Below are 21,767 nucleotides of genomic sequence, written 5' to 3' on the forward strand. Positions count from 1 at the left end.
CAGAAGGGATGAAAAAGGAAATCTTCTGTAGTGCAAGTAAGAACCTAATTAAAAGATCAGTGAATCTAAATCACAGCTTAAACATTTAATTGTTGAATTTCACCAATGTCTTGATTAAATGTTCCAGTTCTGAATGTATGTTGTTTCCACTTCTGTTCTGTCATTGTCATACATAATTCAGTGGAGCTTCCAGACTTCGTTATTTTATTTTAGTTTGCTTTTGTTTCAAAACTAATTTTCTGCAAACCTTTTAAACAAGACACACGCTCAAGACAAGATAATTGTATTAATTCTTAGAATGCCACTTCCTCTGAATTAAAACTTGAAGGAGTGTAATAAGTACTTAGTCTTATCATGTGAACAAATATTCGTGATTCTTAATCTAATTTAAATGGAGCAACCTGATAACTCAATTAGAGCAATGGAAAGAAAGTAATTGTAGTGGGGGCAGGGGAGGAGAAGATAGTTAAGTTTACAAAAAAATTATTTATCTGAACTACTCTTGATAGTTTTGCAGCTCATCTTACTTTACTGATTGAATTTGCAATGTAATTCACTCATCTCCATATCCTTAAGTGCATTCTGAGTGGCTTAAATAGCTTCACACGCACTTTATTTGCTTATAATAGATCAGTATCTCCTGCTTCTAGATATCTGGGATTTATAATCTGAAAGGCACATCCAAATAGAGTTAATGCATACTGTCAGGCTTTAAGAAGCTAAAACGTTGACTGGATTCTGCTGAACAAGACTGGCAATAGTTTTCTGTTGCAAACTAGCATCTAAGTTTGCTCATGAAAAAAGAAACAAGCCACTACCATCACAAAGGAAGCAACAATAGCGCTGCCACCATCATACCATATAATGGGTAGACATGCTCTGTGAGCTGGAAAACCAATTTTTGGGCACATCCAGAGAAGATTTCAGACTGTTTGAAGGAGAGGAGCCCACAAATAGCTTTTTCTGAGTCTATTTTCAAAGGATTTTATTAAGGTGACTAAAAAGGATTCTTAGGTTCAGGATGGTCTGCATGCGAACCTTTCAAGAGTCACCCATAGTTTACAAATTTTCCACCCCTGCCTTATTAAAATCACCTGATAACACAAATAACTGATAATCACACATATGTAGTTTTATATATTACTTTTTCAGAAGCTCTCCATTTAGACGGGCTTTTGAGATGGTTCATTTGGTCAAGATGACATCACAAAAGAATGGGAAGAGAAGGGCAGGAAACAAAGTATTCTGAGCAAGATATGATTGCTCTCTCTTGGCTATATTTTCTCAATTTTATTTTTAAATCTAAACATCCAGTAGTAAAGCATAGTTTACCTCAGACTTGGGTAATGTTTTACCTTCTAGATGTTCTGTAACTAAAATCCCACTCATCGAAGCCAGCATGGCTAATGGCTGGGGATTGTGGGAACTGACATCAAAAACCTCTGAAGGACCAAAAAATCTCCAGCTCTCATTTACATGCTTAGCAAAAAATAGTTTATAATGTGCATCTTTTTGACTAAGGGTGCACAAAGGGCAGCCTATGGATCACACACAGCCTTTGGGATTCCTCAGTGCAGTCCTTGGGACCCCCAGAAGCTCCTTAAAGCCCCCAGATCCACCCAACCTCAATTATTACAGGGCAATTTTCAGGCAATCAGATGAAATCTGGATGGTGGCCTTGGACAATGATTTTTGGATTATGTGATTTGAATGTTTATATTAATATGTTTTTGACTCCACATTTTAATGTCCAGATATTGTTAGGTTTTTATGATCTAATTGCTAGTTATATGTTATTGTTGTTATATGTTAGGTTTCATGTGAAGCATTAAATTTTGCCATAAATATGTTGAGTCTTCTCGAGGGTGAGAAAAGCAGTATACTACTTAATTTAAGTGTTAAATGTGTCAAATGTGTTGAACGGCATATGGAATAGCAGTAGTACTAAATCAGTGATTATCAAAATACAAGAAATCAAGTGTAACCAAGTGAGAGAAAATCCACTTGGTGCTCCAATTTAGAAGACTGTGCTTTACTAATTGACCATTAACTGATTAAAAAAAAATGGAGAAAACAAATCCAACAAAACTCCTTAAAGGAACAGCTACGAGAAGAAATTCCCTCCAGGGGGAGATCCCAATCAAAGAACCAAAAGAACCCACAGCTAAGGATATAATGGCAGAGCTCACCAAGATACAGGAGGCACAAGAAAAAATGCAAGAAGCCCAGGAGAAAATACAGAAATCTCAAGAAAGACTAGGAAAACTAGAAAACAACTTACAAAAAATGATAAAAGAAGAGATGGGGAAAGTGAGAGAGGAAATCAAAGAAGAAATTTCTACTATCAAAACAGATATGAACACCATACAAAATGAAGTCAAGGAGCTGAAAAGAGACAAGGAAACCCAAAAAAAAAACTATGGAGAAAACGAACAAGAGGATGGACCAGTTAGAGGAATTAACCTCCAAAATGAAAAGGATGCAAGAGACAGTAGAAATGAGGGAAACGGAATTTAAAATCAGGATCAGAAACATAGAAGAAAGAGAACAAGATAATATTAGAAACATAGCCACTGAGATAACATCCAAAGTGCTGGGAATACCGTGGGATGAAATGGACAAAAACATTGACCGAGTATACAGGGTTCAAACGATTTATGCCAAAAAGAATGGCACCCCAAGAGACACGGTAGTACATCTGTCCAGAAAACACCTGAGAGACCAAATACTATCTAGAAATGCCAAAGAACCGACAATCTACAGAGGAAGAAGGGTAACCATTCTCAAAGAAGTACCATCTTTTGTAATGAGTAAGAGAAAACCATATTACTTCTTAACGGACGAATTAAAAAAACAACAAATTAAATTCCGCTGGGAGAAATATGAAGGCATCATGGTCTCATACGGAGAAGAAAAATTCTGGATAACAACAGTAGATAAAGCAAAAAACTTTTACAGTAAAATTAAGAAAAAAGACCAGGAACAAGACCGAGGCAAGACTCAACAAGAACGAGGAGCGAAAGCTAAAGGAACTAATGAATTAGAGGAGGAGGAGTTCGAATCAATGGAAACGTCCAAAGAAAGAGGAAAAGGAGAGAAGAGAGCCAGACTTACATCCCCAGAAGACTATCTTAAGCAAGTACCCCAAAACAAATTGACCAAGGACTTAATTAACCTTATTCCTGATGATGAAAATAAAGATTGTAACGAATAATGTGAATGGGCTTAACAGCCCAAATAAAAAGAAACTAGTATACAACCAACTCAAGAGCTTGGGATGTGATTTAATCGCATTACAAGAAACCCATATAATGCAAAAACATTCAGCACATCTAATAAACAAACAATTAGGGAAGTTATATTACTCATGCGCCCCTAAAAAGAAAAAAGGAGTCGCCATGTATATTAGAGATCACCTTAATCCTGAATTAGCCTTTAAAGAAGATGAAGGCAGAATAATTGCCGTTAAAATCAAAGTAGAAAATAACAATATCCTTATATGCAACATATACGCCCCTAATGGAGCAAAATCCACCTTTCTCAAATATCTAAAGAGGAAAATAGCAGAACAAACAAATGATAGCTTACTAATAATAGGAGACTTTAATGGGGTAGTAGATTGTAAAATAGACAAATCCAAAAAAAATCAAGAAGGGGAGATCCAAGAGGGGGAAGGCTCCCACTTAACTTCCTAGAACTACAGCAAGATTTTCAACTAATAGATATATGGAGACTGAAAAACCCCAAAACTAAGGACTACACGTTCTATTCTAATAGGCACAATACATGGTCTAGAATAGACATGTGCTGGGCGACGAAAAGCCTAGCAGTTAAAACTACCAAAGCGGAAATCCTACCAATGACACACACAGACCATTGTCCATTAAGGATTGACATACAAATAAGTCAGCAGCCCAGAAGATGGAGGTTAGATGATTCATTAATAAAATCACAAGAAGATATAAAACGCAATAAAACCATACTACAAGAATTTTTTAAAAACAATCTAGACAAGGGCACAAAGCTAGAAACGGTTTGGGAAACAAGCAAAGCATTCATGAGAGGCCATTTTATACAGCAGGGAGCCATAAGAAATAAGAAAAGGAGAGAGAAAATGACAAAACTGGAAAAAAAGCTAAAAGAAAAAGAAGATGAACTTAAAAAAAGACCAGGAAACAAAAAGATCAAATTAGAGATAGAGATAACAAGAAAGGATATTGAATTTGCACAAACAGAACAAATAGCCAGAAATGTGAATTACTTCAAGGCACAACATTTTGCACAAGCGAATAAGCCAGGGAAATACCTAGCGAAAAAACTCGCTAAGAGAAAGCAACAAAGGTATATAACCCAAATTAAACAGGGGGATAAAAACTATACAAAAGAAAAGGAAATTGGGGAGCAATTTAGAAAATTCTATCAAGAACTTTATAAAAAAGATACAATATTGAAAGAAGAGATAACCTTCTTTCTCTCCAAACAAAAGATTTCAAGGATCTCCGATATGAAAAGAGAATATATGAACAAGCCGACTGATGAAGAAGAAGTAATAAAATTCATAAACAAGCTGGCAGCAAATAAGTCCCCAGGCCCGGATGGGCTCACAGCCTTATATTACAAGACTTTTAAAGAAGAACTTGCAACACAACTAAAAGAAATAATAAACAATATTATGCAGGGAGGTGAAATGCCTGAGACGTGGCATGAAGCAAATATTACACTCATCCACAAAGAGCATACAGAACCCACCAATGTAAAAAATTATCGACCTATCTCGCTCCTGAATCAGGACTACAAGATATTCACCAGCCTGCTGTCAGAGAGATTCAAGAAGCTATTACAAGGAAGAATAAAAGAAGACCAACGAGGCTTCCTGCCAAACAGACAAATGAGGGACAATATAAGGACAGTAATAGACATCATCGAATTTTACGAAAAAAATCCACAAAAAAATATAGGCCTTTTATTCTTAGATGCAGAAAAGGCCTTCGACCGTACCAACTGGGATTTTATGAAAGCAATTTTGTCAGAAATGGACATTGGATACTCTATCCAAAATGCCATAAGAGCCATCTACACAAATCAAACGGCAACGGTAATAGTTAACGGCCTGCAGTCAGACAAAATCAAAATCCAGAGAGGGGTAAGGCAGGGTTGCCCCCTATCCCCACTCTTGTTTATAATGGTGCTTGAAATTCTACTAGAGGACCTTAGGGAAGACAAAGATCTCACAGGCCTGAAGATCAGAGCGGAGGAATATAAAATCTTAGCCTTCGCTGATGATCTGCTATGTGTAATAGATAATCCAGAAAGAAATACCACCAAGTGGATTGCCAAAATAGAAAACTTCGGTAGACTGGCAGGTCTGAAAATAAATAAAAACAAAACGAAAATGCTAACAAAAAATGTCAACAAAGAAGGAAAAGACAAAATCTATAAGAATACAGGAATAGAGGTAGTCAGAAAAATAAAATACTTAGGCATTGTGATTTCCGCATCCAACAGACATCTATTCAAAGAGAATTACGAAAAACTCTGGGGTGAGATCAAGAGGAAGTTAAAAAATTGGAAGTACCTGAACTTGTCCCTATTAGGGAAAATAGCAGCGATCAAAATGAGTGTGCTGCCTAAGCTAATTTTCCTATTTCAAATGATCCCAATTATCAAAACAGACTTAACCTTTAAAACATGGAATAGAGATATCGTGAATTTTATCTGGGATGGCAAGAAGCATAGGATAAGTTTCCAGAATCTTACAGACGCAAGGCAAAGAGGAGGTCTGGCACTCCCAGACTTACAGACATACCACGAAGCGGCCGCCCTAGCATGGACCAAAATATGAGCCACTTTAGAACAAAAAAAAATTCTAGCCCTTGAAGGGCACGATATTAGAAGGGGGTGGCACGCATACCTGTGGTATGAAAAGGCAACTATAGAAAAGAACTTTACAAATCATTACATAAGATCTGCGTTATTGAAAACATGGAACAAATATAAAAATTACTTTTACCAAAAAATACCAACATGGATTTCGCCAGCAGAGGCATTTCATAAGAGGGAAATCCCCAGAAGTAAGTGGCTCACCTATAAACAACTGCTCACAATAAATAATGGTGAGTGGCAACTGAAGCCCCTGGAAAAACTAAAAAAGGAAGACGACGAAATGAGCTGGCTCCACCATCTACAAATCCAACAGCGTTTCAAAATTGACCTGACATCCGGCTTCAATGAAATAAATACATGTTGGGACATTATCATGAAAAAGGACCAAAAATCTATAAAAATATTGTACCAGAAGCTATTAGAATGGAAAAATGAAAAAGAACTAATAAAAAACAACATGACCAAATGGGCCAAGGACATTGGCCACACAATACTACTTAACGAGTGGGAACAAGTTTGGAGCAACAAACTAAAACTTATGAAGGCTAGTAATATAATCGAGAATTGGTACAAGGTGTTTTATAGATGGCACCTAACACCAATGCAACTAGCCAAATTCAACAAAAAAAACAAGGGAATTTGTTGGAAGTGCAAAAAAGAAAATGGAACTTATTATCACCAATTCTGGCTATGCAAAGAAATTAAAAAATTTTGGCAGATGGTACACAAGCATGTCCAAAATATCCTGCACATTAAATTCGACATGAAACCTGAATTTTATTTACTGAATATAATGAACATAAATCTTTAAAAAAACCAAGAAAGAATGTTCCTCCACCTATCCGCAGCAGCGAGAATTTTAATTGCAAGAAAATGGAAAGATAAGGAAGTACCGAGCAAAGAAGAGTGGATAGAAAAAATGCTGGAAATCAAGAATCTAGACAAATTCGCACAAATCTTAGAAAAAGAGGACCAAAGCAAACAAATAAACTGGAAAGATTTGGAAGATTATCTCAAGAAATAGATAAAATTAGATATATAAGAAACTTAAAACGATACATTACAAACTAACAAAAGAACACAGAGGAAGAATAATACTCAAGACAATGAAGATATTTCCCTGCAGATCGAACGGGAGTCAAACGATTGACACTTCCCCTTCTGTTCCCCTCCCCACCCCCCCACCCCCCGACCCTCCTTCCCTTGTTTACCCCTCTGCTTCTCCAACACCACCACCCTTCCCCCCTTCCCCCTCATTTTCTTCCACCCTTTCCTATCCATTTATTGTTCCCACACTTTCACTGTACTAAGAGAAAATCCATAAAAACTTAATAAAAAGAAAAGAAAAGAAAAGCAGTATACAAGTAAAGTAAGTAAGTAAATAAATCTACAAAACTGTCTAAAATGTAGCAGTCTGTGTTTCCTAACTCCAACCTTCTGAACACAAATATACACCAGCAAAAATTTGTACATAATAACAGCAGGTTTATGTCAAGTTACTTTGCGCATGTTGAAACATTGTGATGTGGCCTGGCAGGTGGGAGCAGGGAGGAACATTGACCTTAATCCGTGTGCAGTTGTTCTGCCATGTTTTAGAAGAAAGATTAATACACTGTATTAGTGCGATACATAAAGTTACAACAATGTCAGGCAGAATAGACATCCTTATGATTTAAATATGTTTTTGAACTCATGTGCTAGAATAGCTGCAATACTTTCAATGCTAGAATGATGGACATATGGGTCTCCAGTTGACCATCATTCTAACTGCCATAGCCAATGGTGAGGGAATGGGGGCCAGCAAGAACAGAACACTGGTGGTTATGGCCCTTTCTACACTGTTATATAACCCAGATTATCAAAATAGATAATCCACATTATTTTCTTTAAACTGGATTATATGCGTCTACTCTGCCATATAATCCAGTTCAAAGCAAATAATCTGGATTTTATATGGCAGTGTAGAAGGGGCCTGAGTAGGCTTTATTGTACATCACCCTGAGATCTTTTGCTGTAGCTTGAAACATAAATATTTCAATAAATACATTCATAAAGAAAAAGTAAACTGCCAATCCAGACAGAGGACAGTACGTTTTTATTGTTGTTACAATCTGAAAGGACACTTAAAAAGTAATATTAGAATATCATGCAACCTATGACAATGAAAACCCTAATATTGCCATTTTAAATAAGAGCATGAATTGAGCACAGATTCTCCTGGGTTAGAACAGCGTGGTAGTCTGAAACAAAGTGTACATCAAGCTCAGTTGCCCAAGCCACAGCTAGTATCTTCTAAACCAAAAACATCAATTTCATAACTTCTGCTGCCACAAAGCATTCAACTCCTCAGGATCTTCCTTCGTATTGGAGGTGGGAGCCTTGCCGAGCCATCTCTATTAAGACCTTCAAAGTAGTGCTGCTCTATTCTTCTGCAAAATGCAATGAGATTGCTGTAGTTTTTCACTTTTTCAGACAGTTCGTCACTGATCAGCTGGGTAGTAAGGATTGTGAAGATATGGCCAAATACCAAGGCATCTAATTCAGTTGGCCTAGAAGTAAAGGAAAATGAGTATCTTCAGAATACGCACATCAAATGGCATATATGATGCAAACCATCAGTATATGGCTTTCTGTATACAGGGGGCAGGATAGCCATTTCAAGGAGAACATTCTAACAATTGCCATAATTGGAGAGCCGCCCTTATAAAAGCTGCTTGGGGTTTTCGTTCCTAAAATGCAGAGAGACTCCAACACTGGTATAGCAATACAAAATTGCTAGATTTCATTTGATTAGCCTGAAGATTGGACGCAGATTAATGGATTTAAAGTGCAGGAAAAGATATTCCACCTGAATATTAGAAAGAACTACCTTTCTAAGGGCCCTTCCACACAGTCATATAACCCAGAATATCAAGGCAGAAAATCCCACAATATCTGCTTTAAACTGGGTTATCTGAGTCCACACTGCCATATATTCCAGTTCAAAGCAGATAATGTAGGATTTTATTCAGCTATGTGGAAGGGGCCTAAGAGCGGTTTACCAGTGGATTATGCTGCCTCAGCGCATGGTGGAGTCCCCTTCTCTGGAGGTTTTTGAACAGATGGATGGCCATCTGTCAGGGGTGCTTTATTTGAGTGTTTCCTGCATGGCTGAATGGTGTTGGATTTGATGGCTCTGCCAACCCTATGGTCCTATGAGCCCCAGACTGTGCTTGCTGGCTGGCCAAATGGCAAAAGTAAGCCAAAGGAAGGCAATATAGGCAGCAGAGGCAGACTGGGTGGCTGGCCATTAAACATCAGTGGCTAGTTTTCAGTCTTGTGCCTTTTTTCCTCCAATTGATCAGAAAACTGGGGTTTTAAAGTATCATAAGTATCTAATAATAATTATAAAACAAACAGATTCCCCCTCCAGCCAATCCCCCAAGGCTTTTGTTATGAAATGACTGCTTGGCATTGGAATAACAGTACGGTATGGCGACAGACATGCTATTGCTGGCATCATTATTGCATATTGGTAGGTAGAGGTATGCTGAAGCTAAACCACTTCCAGATCCTTTTGTCTGGCTTCCTCGCCCAGAGTTTCAGAGCAGTTACTTTTATGTTAGTTTTTATGAAGGTGAGTTTAGGAAAACCCTTCCTGGTTTGTGTCAGCCATTTTGTTTGCCCCTTTGCCTGAGGAAATGGGAGTCATTTTGTGCCAGTTAGTTGGCCATGCTCCTTTTCCTGAGGAAAAGGGGGCCATTTTGTGTCAGTTAGTTGGCCACGCCCCTTTGCCTGACGTAAAGGAGCCATTTTAGATCATAGACCCCCAGGGAATCCTAGAGGCAGGATGTGTATTCAGTTGGTCCCAGAGATTCAGGCTTGGACGAGCCATTTCAAGTCAATACTTAATAACCAATTGCTTTTCAACCAGTTATACAACTACTACTTAACAACCAGTTCTACTCTTTAACCAGTTTTACTACACCTAGTTACTCCAGACCAGTTACCTACTTCAACCAATTAGTTAAACAATAACTGGTTAACACCTTGGGTATTGGGTGCCTCAGAAACCCCTATACCAGAGATTGAGAGCAAGGAAAATTGTCATCTATTCTCCTCAGAAAACTGTCATCTATTCTCCTCAGAAACATCCATATTTGATAGTTTCAGAATCAATAAGTTACTTTTCAAGTTTTAAATATGAACTTTGTTGTGGGGAAATCAAGGTATTGCCTAGGTGGAGTTAGGCCCAAGATCTGCTAATAAATCTTTACCACTTCCTCAAAGCAACAGCATGGACATTAATTCTGTGGGGTTCCCTATTCTAAATGAAGGCAATCCAGCATTCCCCAAGCTGACAGAGAGATAAGACACGTTTATGCCAAAGAGACCTCAAAAGCAGCTTGGGTGCGACTGCACAAGAGGTCTCATGCACAAAAGCAGCACTGAAAGTTCTAACCTTGCACCTGACTTCTTGGGTTTGGAAACAAATAAAAGCAGAATACTACATCTCTTCGATCTAAAAGGCTATAAGATGTTTTGTTTCTGAATCACAGCAAAGTTCCACTGCCTCTTTTCTTGGCTTTAGAAGTTGATACTGCAGAGGTCTGATCAACAGAGAAGCAGGAGCATGATCTTTATTCAAAGAACTCATCACTTCCTCACTTGTTTGCGCTTCTGATGACAGAAACTATTTCTCCCTTTTGTTTATAAAACAAGGAGGTACTTCCCCATTCCTGAACAGCAAGTTCCTTAACTTAAATGAAGACGTCACTTACCTCTTGTTGAAGAAATACAGCTGTGTCCCAAGTCTTTGAGAAAGGGCTTGGCAGCACTGATCAACATCTTCTAGCACCTAAAGAGCAACCAGACAGAAAGAGCAAAACTTCAGTGATTAGTGAGCATACTGAAAATATTTCCTTCACGTAGACTACAACTGGCTCTACTGCTAGACAGTGCGGCAGTAGCCTCAGATAAAATGTGCTAAGAGGTGACGAGTGCACACACCTATGGGAGACAGTATGCTTTGTATGCACTACATGAGTCCCCTGCCCTCAAGTGTTGTGGAGGATTCCCAGCACATGTAGTACATTACCAGTACCAAAATAAAATTCAATTCCAGTTCCCATTATGGAAAGATGACTTTTTTCAAATAATCTGAGCAATGCCAGATACCCAAGCTAGTAATCATATACAAATAATAATAATAATAATAATAATAATCATCATCATCATCATCATCATAACAATTATGATAATAATAATAATAATAATAATAATAATAATAATAATCTTTATTTATATCCCGCCACCATCTTCCCAAAGGGGACTCGGGGCAGCTAACACGAGGCCAAGCCCAAAAGTAACAATACAACAAAACAAAATTCAAAGAAACAAAATAACATCAAAATAAACCCAAGAAATGACAAAATAAAATAAACAGTCTCAAAATAACCTAATAGAGAAATTAAACACAGGGCGGGCCAAATGTGCTAAGAATAAAATTGATATGATTGGTAAAACCCTGGGTGAGGTAAGAAAAAATTGTGTCTGAGGGAGAATGTGTTTATAAGGAGGAGCTCCAAAGTGACAGAAAGAGGTAGGCATTCATTAGAAGTCAGCAACTTCTGTGTAACCTTTTACAATTTATAAAAGTTTTATCGTTACTATATACTCACATGAAGACAAAGTAATCCAAGTTTGTAGTATTAGTGACTGACCTGATCAAGTGATTTGCTGCCCCAGCCAAGGGCTTTCATTTTACGACGGATTTCCCATTGCTTCTGATAGGCCAAGACATGGTTCAGGGGCCAGGGATAAGGGAATCCGTATCTTGGGTGCGTAATCTTTAAGAAAGGAAAACCTACTCCTGTTATTATATATTTGAGAATAGAGCAATTTTTACAAAATGATTCAAGCTGCTATGTTTTTATTGTCATGGCATAGTTTTGCACACTAGTCTGTGTAATTATTCATAAACTGCAACTTTAAAAAAATCCTCCAGAACACATGGCTTTAAAATGATATTCTTGCAACCAGAACATCTAGTAATGACACAAGGCTCTTCCTCAAAATGTATCTGCAAGCAAAATTAAAGCAAAACATGGTATCATTAGTGGTAGAAACCTCCATGTTTCATTTATGAGGAGGGACTTGCAATTGTGAGCAAAAGTGTTTTCTCATTAAAATTTAATTAAGATAAATGCTGCAGAATCACTCACCTCCTGGACTGTAGTATCGTCACACCACTGGAGATAGAGCTAGGAACCAGAAGAATATGAAAACTTCATAAGATGTAAGCTTACAGAGACAGCTAGTTATTCCTTGTCGCTTTGTCTTCTTTCTCTTCCAAACAACCCATTAATAACATTTAGACCAGTGAAGGGCAGTTGCCAATTATGGAGTGGCGCAAGCAGAAGGTCCCATTGGACCACAAACAACCAAAATTGGATTTGGGATTGAATATGCAAAATGAAAATGTGCTATATTTTGTGTCTTTAAGCCCACTCTACATTTTTTTAAAAGTAAGCTATCACTTGTACTGCAAAGAATAGCATTCAATTCTACTCCACCCAAGTATCATTCATTTCCCAAGACTGAAAAATTACTAGTGCCTTGCCATACCTCTGCTGTCAAAAGCATATTATTGACTAACTCCATGTAGGCTTTCATCTCAGCTTTTTGGACTTCATCCAACCCATCACTAAGTGAATGGCCCTAAGGCAAAAAAAGGAAAGCGGGAGAGAAGAAAAACGATGGCAAAAATTATCAGTTTGGGTTCTTTCCAAAGCCCATGGATAGGGTTTTGGCTCGCTCCAGAAAAACTCACTATATCATAACACATTAAAAGCATATCTGTAGAACACAGGAACTCAGACAGTTTCACAAAGAAGAATAAAACAAATACCAAAAGGTAATCTTTTAAGCAGATAAAACACAAGGGATACCAGGAGACAGTATTGCAAACAACACATATTGAGAATATTGCTTTTGCTTTTCAGCTGAAAAGCATTTTAATGACTTTTTTTTTGTAAATAAACAGAAATACCTTGTCATGATATAAAATTGCCTTATATAAAATACAGTGCGCAGGTAGGAATCTACAAGAGGAAAACAAGAAACAACAGCCTGAATACTGATGATCCAGAATTTTAAAACTATGTGAATCCTTGGTCCATAAGCAGTTGACTGCTCAAGCCAAGAACAAAGTGCAACGCCGAACGCAGCCAATGTGGCTGAAAGAGGCATGCAGGAATCTTTTAGGCTGGAAGCAAGATCCAGAGGGTTATTTGATTTCAGAGACACTTGGTTTATACAACATCAAATTGCCTGAAGAATACTGTAGTTGGCAAAAGGGAGAGCGGGAAAAGCAGCTTAAGAATTGTAACTTTAATGGAAGAGGTATTTATACAAACAAAACCAATGAAGAATTCTGGCTACTTTTATGGAGGCTCTTCTGTAGGGGAACAGGCACTAAAATACAGTCAGTCATCCACACTGACTGGGATTAGGGGCACATTATTTTTTACCTGAGAGAACATCTCTCTAGGGGAGCCCCCGCTGGCGCAACGGGTTAAACACTTGTGCCGGCAGGACGGAAGACCGACAGTTCAGAGGCTCAAATCTGGGGAGGCCGCGGATGCAGCTCTCTCTATCAGTTCCAGCTCCCCATGCAAGGACATGAGAGAAGCCTCCCACAAGGATGGCAAAACATCAAAACATCTGGGCGTCCCCCTGGGCAACGTTCTTGCAGACAGTCAATTCTCTCACACCAGAAGCGACTTTCATTCGGTGCAACTCTACAATCAACCTCTGTTCAAAGTTTACCATAAAATCACAGTGGAGGACCAGCAAATGCCTAGAGATGTGATCTCTCTAGGAATTTCTATGTTCTCCGGTGCAACTCGATGACAAAAGTAGACTATAGGGTCGCACTAGGGGACATAAGGATTCCTAGAGAAAATATATTAATCAAATCAGTGAATACTCAAATCCACAAAAGTGAAATCCAAAAATATGCAGGTTTCACTGTACATTGTTTCTGGAATTAATTAATTCTATAGACTGGAGGAAAGACTGACATCGTTCCCTAACTTTTCACCCTTCAGCACACATTTTAGCACATCTGGTCCAGCTGACTTATCCAAACCTATCTCCCTCTATGAGCCAAGTAGAGTATTAAGATCGGCTGAGGAGGTCCTGCTCTCAGTCCCACCACCTTCTCAGGCGCAAACTGATGGGGACAAGAAACAGGGCCTTCTCGGTGGTAGTGTCTCGGCTGTGGAACTTCCCGCCCCCAGCGAGATCTGATCGGCCCCCTCCCTCCTGACATTGAGGAAATTACTCAAAGCATGGCTTTTAAAACAAGCATTTGGAGAGTGAAATGAAGCAGCCAATACAACATCGGGATTGGTGCAATGTCCAATGTTCCGTTATGTTCTTTATGTTATGTTTGATGTTTATAGTTTACTGGTTTTAATCTATTATTATGTGCTATTTTACTTATGTGTTGTACAGGGTTAGTCAAAATGCATAGGCCAATAAGCCATTCAATTGAATGGCAGATTGGCCTATGCATTTTGACTAACCCTGTATTTTATATTCTGTGAGGCATTGAATTTTGACATTTACTTTGTTGTGAACCCCCCTGGGGTTGAGAAAAGTGGTATATAAAATAAATAAATAAATAAATAAAATTTTAAGATATGCATTTAAACACACACACACACACACATCCAAGTGGCCATCTTATGAGGAGGAGAGAAGAAAACTATCCTGAAAATCAGGAAGATCTGCACAGCATTTATAAACAAACTCCAGAGGATTGCATGGCAATTTTGTTGTTAGCAAATGAAGAGGTTCCACTTAATACAGAAGGGAAATCTCACTGGTGGAAAATGGGACCAATCTTTGTCCAGTGTTCCTAGTACTCCAGAGCACAGTGGACAGGTTTTAAAGGGGAAGTGTGTGTGGGGGAGGGGCTACCAAAAGTTACTTCTGCCAGTGGAAATCACCACAGTGTCAAAGACTGTAGATATTGTCATGTTTGTGTCTTTTAGGTTTCCCACCATCTCTTTTCCTTTTTTCAGTAGGCTATCCTTCTCATGCATACTTTCTGCTGTTTTCCACACTCACATCCAAAGTATTGCACAGAAGTGAGCCTTTTTTACAGGTCATAGTCCAAACAAATAGGAAAAGAGCTATGGGCTAACTTCAAAACATTATTTTTGGTCTATAATGTCCAGAATCCCCAGCATGATTCTAGGAATTGTGACCCAAAAGGTATGTTTCTCCAATCCTGAATAGAGGCATGAAGACAAAGCAGAATTCAATGCACAGCTATAATAAGCCTATCCATCTGCAGATGTGCACCTGGGAACGCCTCTCCTCGTATCCCCCCACCTTCTGCAAAACTGGATCCAGTCCTAAAGCTCATTAATAAATTATTTTTCTTTATGAGCCATTAGAAGAAGCCTTACCCTGCAAAATAAATTATTCTGTCCTGTCTTCCGAAGTTCTGATTCTACTTTATTAACTCACAGCATGATTTCATAGACACAAACTTAATTAGTACAACTACTGAACAGATATTTCCTGAGCAAATTAAGTGTTTGCACCTTACCTTGGCTTTTACAAACTGGACAATGGGACCAAGTTCAGACACTACTTGATTTCCCACATGAATAAAGGGCACTTTTCCTGAGTGGCAAAGAGAGAAATAGTAATTTAAATAAAGTTTAAAATTTGTCACCAAATCAAGAGTATCATTTTGACTTCTGGTTTATTGATCTAAACAGAGCAGGGCATTGACTGCTGAAGCTGTAATAGAGATGCAGAGCTGTTCTACCAACAAGATGTGTCCCTTCAGGGAAGGGCCATTCTGTGCACAGTACTTAGTGATGCACCCTCAACTGAACAAAACAAGGCCAAGTGAACTTCATTGCCGGGCTTCAGCACAGCAGGCTTTAGCACAGCAGGTTAAACCACCAGCTGCAGAAAATCTTGTCAGGTGAAAGGTTCCAGTTCGAAGCCTGGGTCAGGGTGAGCTCCTGACCTTTAGCCCAGCTTCCGCCTACCTAGCGGTTCAAAAGCAAATGTGAGTAGATAAATAGGTACCGCTTTAAAAGTGGGGAGGTATTCTGAGGCACCCATAAGGAATGCTGGCAATAGGGTCAAAGGAGGAAGTTCATGAACAAAGCTCATTGGCAGTGAGATCAAGCGACAGCACAGATGTGTGTGAAAGGTGAAGAAATATCAGAATGACCTGGAAGAGATGGGGGGGAGGGAGCGCAGGAGAATTGTTTTGGAAGTTTTGAAAAACAGGATCGCTTTGGAACAGAGAGGAACAATTGAAGGACAGAGCTGGGAGGGAGAAGTGAAAGAAGGGGTAAAAGATTTGGTTTGTGTGTGTGCATGTTTACTTCAATCTACTCTGATCGACCATAAAACCCATGATACTAGAGATTTTTGGGGCACCCAGCCTCAACTATATGTAGACTTATATAATCCAGTTCAATGCAGTTCAATTTGCTCTGACTAGCTGCTTTAAGTCTCCTTTGTAGAGAGAAAAGGCTGGATAATAATAATAATAATAATAATAATAATAATAATAATAATAATGCAGTTTAATGCATTTTATAATAGCAGTGTAGATGGGGCCTGAGTGCATTAGCACCCCAGGAGACTGTGAGGAGTTGCACCACCTCCACTGTCAAAGAAAATTCAAAAAGCATTTTGCTCCCAATGAGGGTTTTTGCCCTGTTTTTAAGACCCCTGAAGCATTTTAAGCTAAGAGAGACTTTTTAAAAGAATGTGACTAGACCTCACTTCCTGTTGTTTGTTTGTTTGTTTTGTTTTTTAAAAAAAGGTCAATCTTGGGCCTAAAATGACACAGAGGACCACCCCAAGAGTAGCAAAGGTGTTCCACCAGACCTCCTAAAAGCAGTGGATCTCAACCTGTGGGTCCCCAGGTGTTTTGGCTTACAACTCCCAGAAATCCCAGCCAGTTTACCAGCTGTTAGGATTTCTGGGAGTTGAAGGCCAAAACATCTGGGGACCCACAGGTTGAGAACCACTGTCCCAAAGGAAAGGAAAAATAGGTCCTGAGGGGCACAACATCAGTCCAGCTGTATCAGTCCTGCAGGCTGCACTTCATCCACTCCTGTCCAAGAGTCAAAGACTATAATCCTGAGACCACTTTCCTGTGGGATAGCATGCATCTCTTCAATGAAGAGCTTTATACAGTATCACTGGTGTCTGTTTCTCTTAATAAGGAGCTATCATAGGAACTGAAGGATTAAAACCTGGAGAAGATTTACCACCCCACCACTGGTGGCCACTGCTTTAAAGTAATTGATCTGAGATGATCTCACTTTCTTTGAAACAGGAGTCCTGTTGAGGCAAGCAGAAGAGGCCAACATAAAGCTCAGGAATACCAAATAGTTACACCTCCACTGCCCAAGAGCATTACTCAGGATCACTGCCAGTCAACAAAGTAATTGTACGCAAGAAGCGAGGCATCCACACAATGACATACATTGCAAAAGGCACCCAGGGTCTTTTGAACTTCCAGACCTCTCAATGGTTTTATCGATCCAGACTCTACTTCCACAGAACTGCTACATAAAGAATGATCTTTTGGTGCTCCTACAGCAGGAGTCAGCATTTCAGAGCTCTCAGAAGGCTCTTAACAGATGGAGAGAGGGAAAGTACAGCCAACCACACTGCCCTTGCATACAAAATCCCAGGGAAGGGGGGAAACGCTTTTTGCAACGATGGGTTTTACTTGATGCAATTAGGGCCACAATCCTAGGCATGCTGCTCATCGACAAGTCCCCCCTGGATCCAGCCATGGGTAAATTACATATATAATCACATATAAAACTTAACAAGTCTTTTCCAAGTTAGGCAGTGGAAATGCTATCTAATTACTAAAAAACAAAAGAATACTGACTTCAAATTGCAATGTTGCTTATTTCCATTATTTTTTTCTCTCTCCAAACCCAATGGCCTAGATGAGTGGCTCCCATCCTGTGGTCCATGGACCACCAGTGGTCCGCAAAAACTAAAATATGATCCGTGGCCTCATCGTTAATACACTGTTACAGCAGGAGTGACTGGTTTTACAAAACCCTTTTATAGAGCCAAGGCTTATTATATATGGTTATCTGTGGGTGAGCAGAGGGCAACTACTGGATGGCATATGTTCTGTATCAGAAACTAGAGCTGATGTGGTCTATCCAATGCAATTTTCTGAATCAGCCCTCCGGATAACCAAACCGAATCTAAAGGTGACGAAAAACTGATTTGTAACCCTTGTGGTACTAATGTTGGAGAGTTGTCCCTTGTCAAAGTGGTCCCTGGTCAAAAAAAGGTTGGGAACCACTGGCCTAGATGGATGATGAGATGATCCACATTTTACTAGCTGACTGACAGATTAAGGAGCAGATTATGCCCAAGTGTTTCTTAGTACACAAGGAGGCATGTCAAAATGACAAATGGAAAGGATCTGGCACATCATTTCAGTGAATTCCAAACTTCTTCATGTAATGCATGCTTTAATCCACAGATGGAGAACATTCAGGCTCCAAATGCTGATGAGGTACCTACTCCCATTATTCCTCATCACTAGGCAAGGTGGATAGGAATGAAGGGAACTGAAGCAGACAACATACAGAGAGCTGAATGCTCTTCCTGTTCTGCATGAGACTACAGTGGTCCATTGCTAGTGAGTTCAGAAGGAGCCACTGACATTGGCAAACCTGGTTTCTGGCAGTGAACACAACCTAACCAAGGGTTACTTTTGAGCCTAACAGCTCAGATTCCCCAAAAGAACAAAATTTGCGCAAGGATGTGTGTCTAGGGACTTCCATTGTCCTAGTTATACACAAAAGCTATGAAATCATGGGATCACCGTTGACAGATGACTCATATTTGTGTATGTGCCTTCCAGCTGTATGTCAGCATACAGCGATTCTATGAATTTCATAGCTGTATTGTATAACACATACACATGAACATACACATACACAATATGGTAATAATAATAATAATAATAATAATAACAACAACAACAACAACTTTATATACCGCCCTATCTCTCCAAGGGGACTCAGAGAAGTTTCCACATATGCAAACTAATACAAAAATATACAATATAAAACAAAAATATAGGCATAAATTGTTAACACAACATATACATTATGGTAAGCTCCCTCCAGAACATGTTCCCTCTGAGGTCATGCTCATGATTTAAGAATTTCCCATCAGCTTGGTCAGTAACCCTCCTGGCTGAGGTAGTTTGGGAGCTGTAGTCCAAATACATATGGTAATTCTTCCAGGCTTTAATCTTAGGTAACTAACGGACCTCATCATCAAAAAAATTAAGAAAGGAAACTAATCACATTTGAAGCCACAGCAGCAGTCCCGTGCATACAAAAATTACCCCCAGTTGAAATAGAAAAAGGGATGGGGTTGGGATTCGGACAACAGAGATGAAAGGGTGATGAGGGTGACGAAGAGATGAGGAACATCAACTTGCAAAAGCTCTCTTTTCCAGCCATTTTTTCCCAGATGAAATTAGATATTGAAAGTGATAATAGCGATTGGCAGAAAGAGGCTATAGAGATCTTTAGACATGAGAGTCCAACTTTCCATATGCAAACATGGTTTCTCATCTTATTTTCTAATTTAATACAAAGGGAAAAACATAAGAGAAAGAAAATCTCCTCCAATTCCTCTTACATGGTGAATGGGCCAGTTCCATAATGAAACCCACGGAGCAGTTCCTTCCTACCCCATAGCTAAAATTGCCCCGTGTTATCCCACTGAACCACAAGAGCTCGGAAATGCTGAAATGCATTCTATTTCTTCCTCCTAGAAAATAAATCTGTACTGTAACAAGAAGCAAGCTCAAACACAATTCTGACTGATCTCCAAGATGAGATACTGTTGCCATGGTTTCTGAACACAGGTGTAATGCAAATGATTTCCACACTTACCAGATGGGGACATGTATTCTGCATTTGGCCTAGAAACCACCTGGAATGGCAGATTGCACATTTGTAAAAAGGCCTGAAAATTAAGAATGGAAAAAGGTTACGTTTCTAATCTGAAGGCAAAATAAATATTTCCAAAAGCAACAGAATTACAAACCTCGGGAAAATAAGATAACTGTGTTACTCTTTTGCAGGAGAAATGGCGCTTGTAACCAAGCTATAGTTTGAACAGCATTATATGGCAGTGTAGATCCAGCCTAAATAAGTTTATTTGGTGCTTGAAATCATCTGGAATCCACAAAGGCTTATATCAAACAAAATGTGTTAAGTCTTTACAGTACCACATGATCTTCTGTTGTCAAAACACTGTTTGCCAAAGAGCTCTAGTTGTACATCAGAGTGGGGTACTTATAGCCCTCCAGATGAAAAAGGATTTTTCTAGACCATGCAGTCAATGGCGAGTCATGCTGGAAGCTGCAGTACCACAATATCTAGAACAATTGTTCTCAAACTGTGGGTCCCCAGGTGTTTTGATCTATAACTTCCAGAAATCCCAAAAGAACGTGACTAGACCTCACTTCCTGGTTTGTTTGTTTTTTTTAGAAAGTCAATCTTGGGCCTAAAATGGCACAGAGGACCACCCCAAGAGTAGCAAAGGTGCTTCCCCAGACCTCTTAAAGAAGTGGATCTCAACCAGTGGGTCCCCAGGTGTTTTGGCCTACAACTCCCAAAAATCCCAGCCAGTTTACCAGCTGTTAGGATTTCTGGGAGTTGAAGGCCAAAACATCTCGGGACCCACAGGTTGAGAACCACTCTTCTAGAAGGCAACAAGATGTCCATTCCCATTCTAGGTGAACAGCCTGAGATTTGGGGGTGACATAAAAGGGGAGGGGTACTGGTTACTGTATTTCTTCAACTGTAAGACACAACTGATTATAAGATGCACCCTAATTGCAGTGCAATCACCACCAACAAAAATACATAACATACACCTTTAATTCTAAGATGTACCCCATTTTAGAGATGTTTATATAGGGGGAAATTCATCTTAGAATTGAAGAAATACAGTATTGAATTTGTGACTATTTTCACTGCCAGAAAGGAAATGCTTATAGGGTTTTCTGCCTCATATACCAAAATGATTTGGCTAGTGTTAAAAAGTGTGTTGCCTGCTTGGTGGAGGCTACTTGCTGTTCTGGCTCAGACAAAACATCTCCTGCCATTTGCTCTGCACATTTTGGAAAACAAAAGCAAACAAATTCTTTGCAGCTACTCATTAGTAGTCTTAAAAATAAATCAAAACTATTTGAAATAGTACCACAGTAAGGTAGTAACATAGCTCCAAAACATGTCTTTGTAAAAACACATAGAAAGAAAAGAGGTTTGTGTTTCCAATCATAATACTCACACAGACACACACACACACACACACAAAGGGATAGCTGCCTTGACAACTGAAGAATTATTCTCCAATGCAACAAGATGGGGGCTGGAGGAAAACATGCCTGGAAATTATAAAGCATGAATAAATGTACAAAATCTTCCCGTTTCCCTATCAAGCAGTGGCAGGCACTGCACATTGAAAAGTCTGCCTGAAATTATAAATGAAAAGTGTTCAGGATCCTTCTTGGAGTGACAGATTATATTCCTAATGCAGTTATGGTAATAGCCACGTTTGTAGTTTAACATAAATTAAGAGTTTAATTGTATTTGTGACTCCTTTAAACAAAGTAACACATTCTTTTGTACCTGTAAATGTAATTTATTGCAAAGCCAGGTTCATTTTCCAAAACAATCTGTCCTCCACTGCACTGGAATGCGGCTATAATGGTCTAATGTAATTCCTCCTGCAGAATGTGGGAAGAGTAGACTCACTGGTAGCACAGAGCAGGTTTTGAAGATAAA

General features: G+C 39.0%; 1 protein-coding gene across 2 annotated transcripts in view; it reads right to left on the reverse strand.

The window, feature by feature from the left end:
* Positions 1-7,961: 7,961 nt before the first annotated feature.
* MTX2 (metaxin 2) overlaps positions 7,962-21,767 on the reverse strand; it is a 50,328-nt gene continuing 36,522 nt past the window's right edge. For both annotated transcript variants that reach the window (XM_060779576.2, XM_067471359.1), the window contains exons 4-10: positions 19,866-19,938; positions 15,488-15,564; positions 12,490-12,582; positions 12,087-12,125; positions 11,586-11,711; positions 10,644-10,720; positions 7,962-8,432 (exon numbers count right to left, since the gene is read on the reverse strand). In XM_060779576.2, the coding sequence (XP_060635559.2) occupies positions 8,222-8,432; positions 10,644-10,720; positions 11,586-11,711; positions 12,087-12,125; positions 12,490-12,582; positions 15,488-15,564; positions 19,866-19,938 (696 nt within the window). In that variant the 3' untranslated portion in view covers positions 7,962-8,221. The remainder of the gene's footprint in view (positions 8,433-10,643; positions 10,721-11,585; positions 11,712-12,086; positions 12,126-12,489; positions 12,583-15,487; positions 15,565-19,865; positions 19,939-21,767) is intronic.

The sequence above is a fragment of the Anolis sagrei genome, chromosome 1 (genome assembly GCF_037176765.1).
Source record: "Anolis sagrei isolate rAnoSag1 chromosome 1, rAnoSag1.mat, whole genome shotgun sequence".
NCBI lineage: Eukaryota > Metazoa > Chordata > Lepidosauria > Squamata > Dactyloidae > Anolis > Anolis sagrei.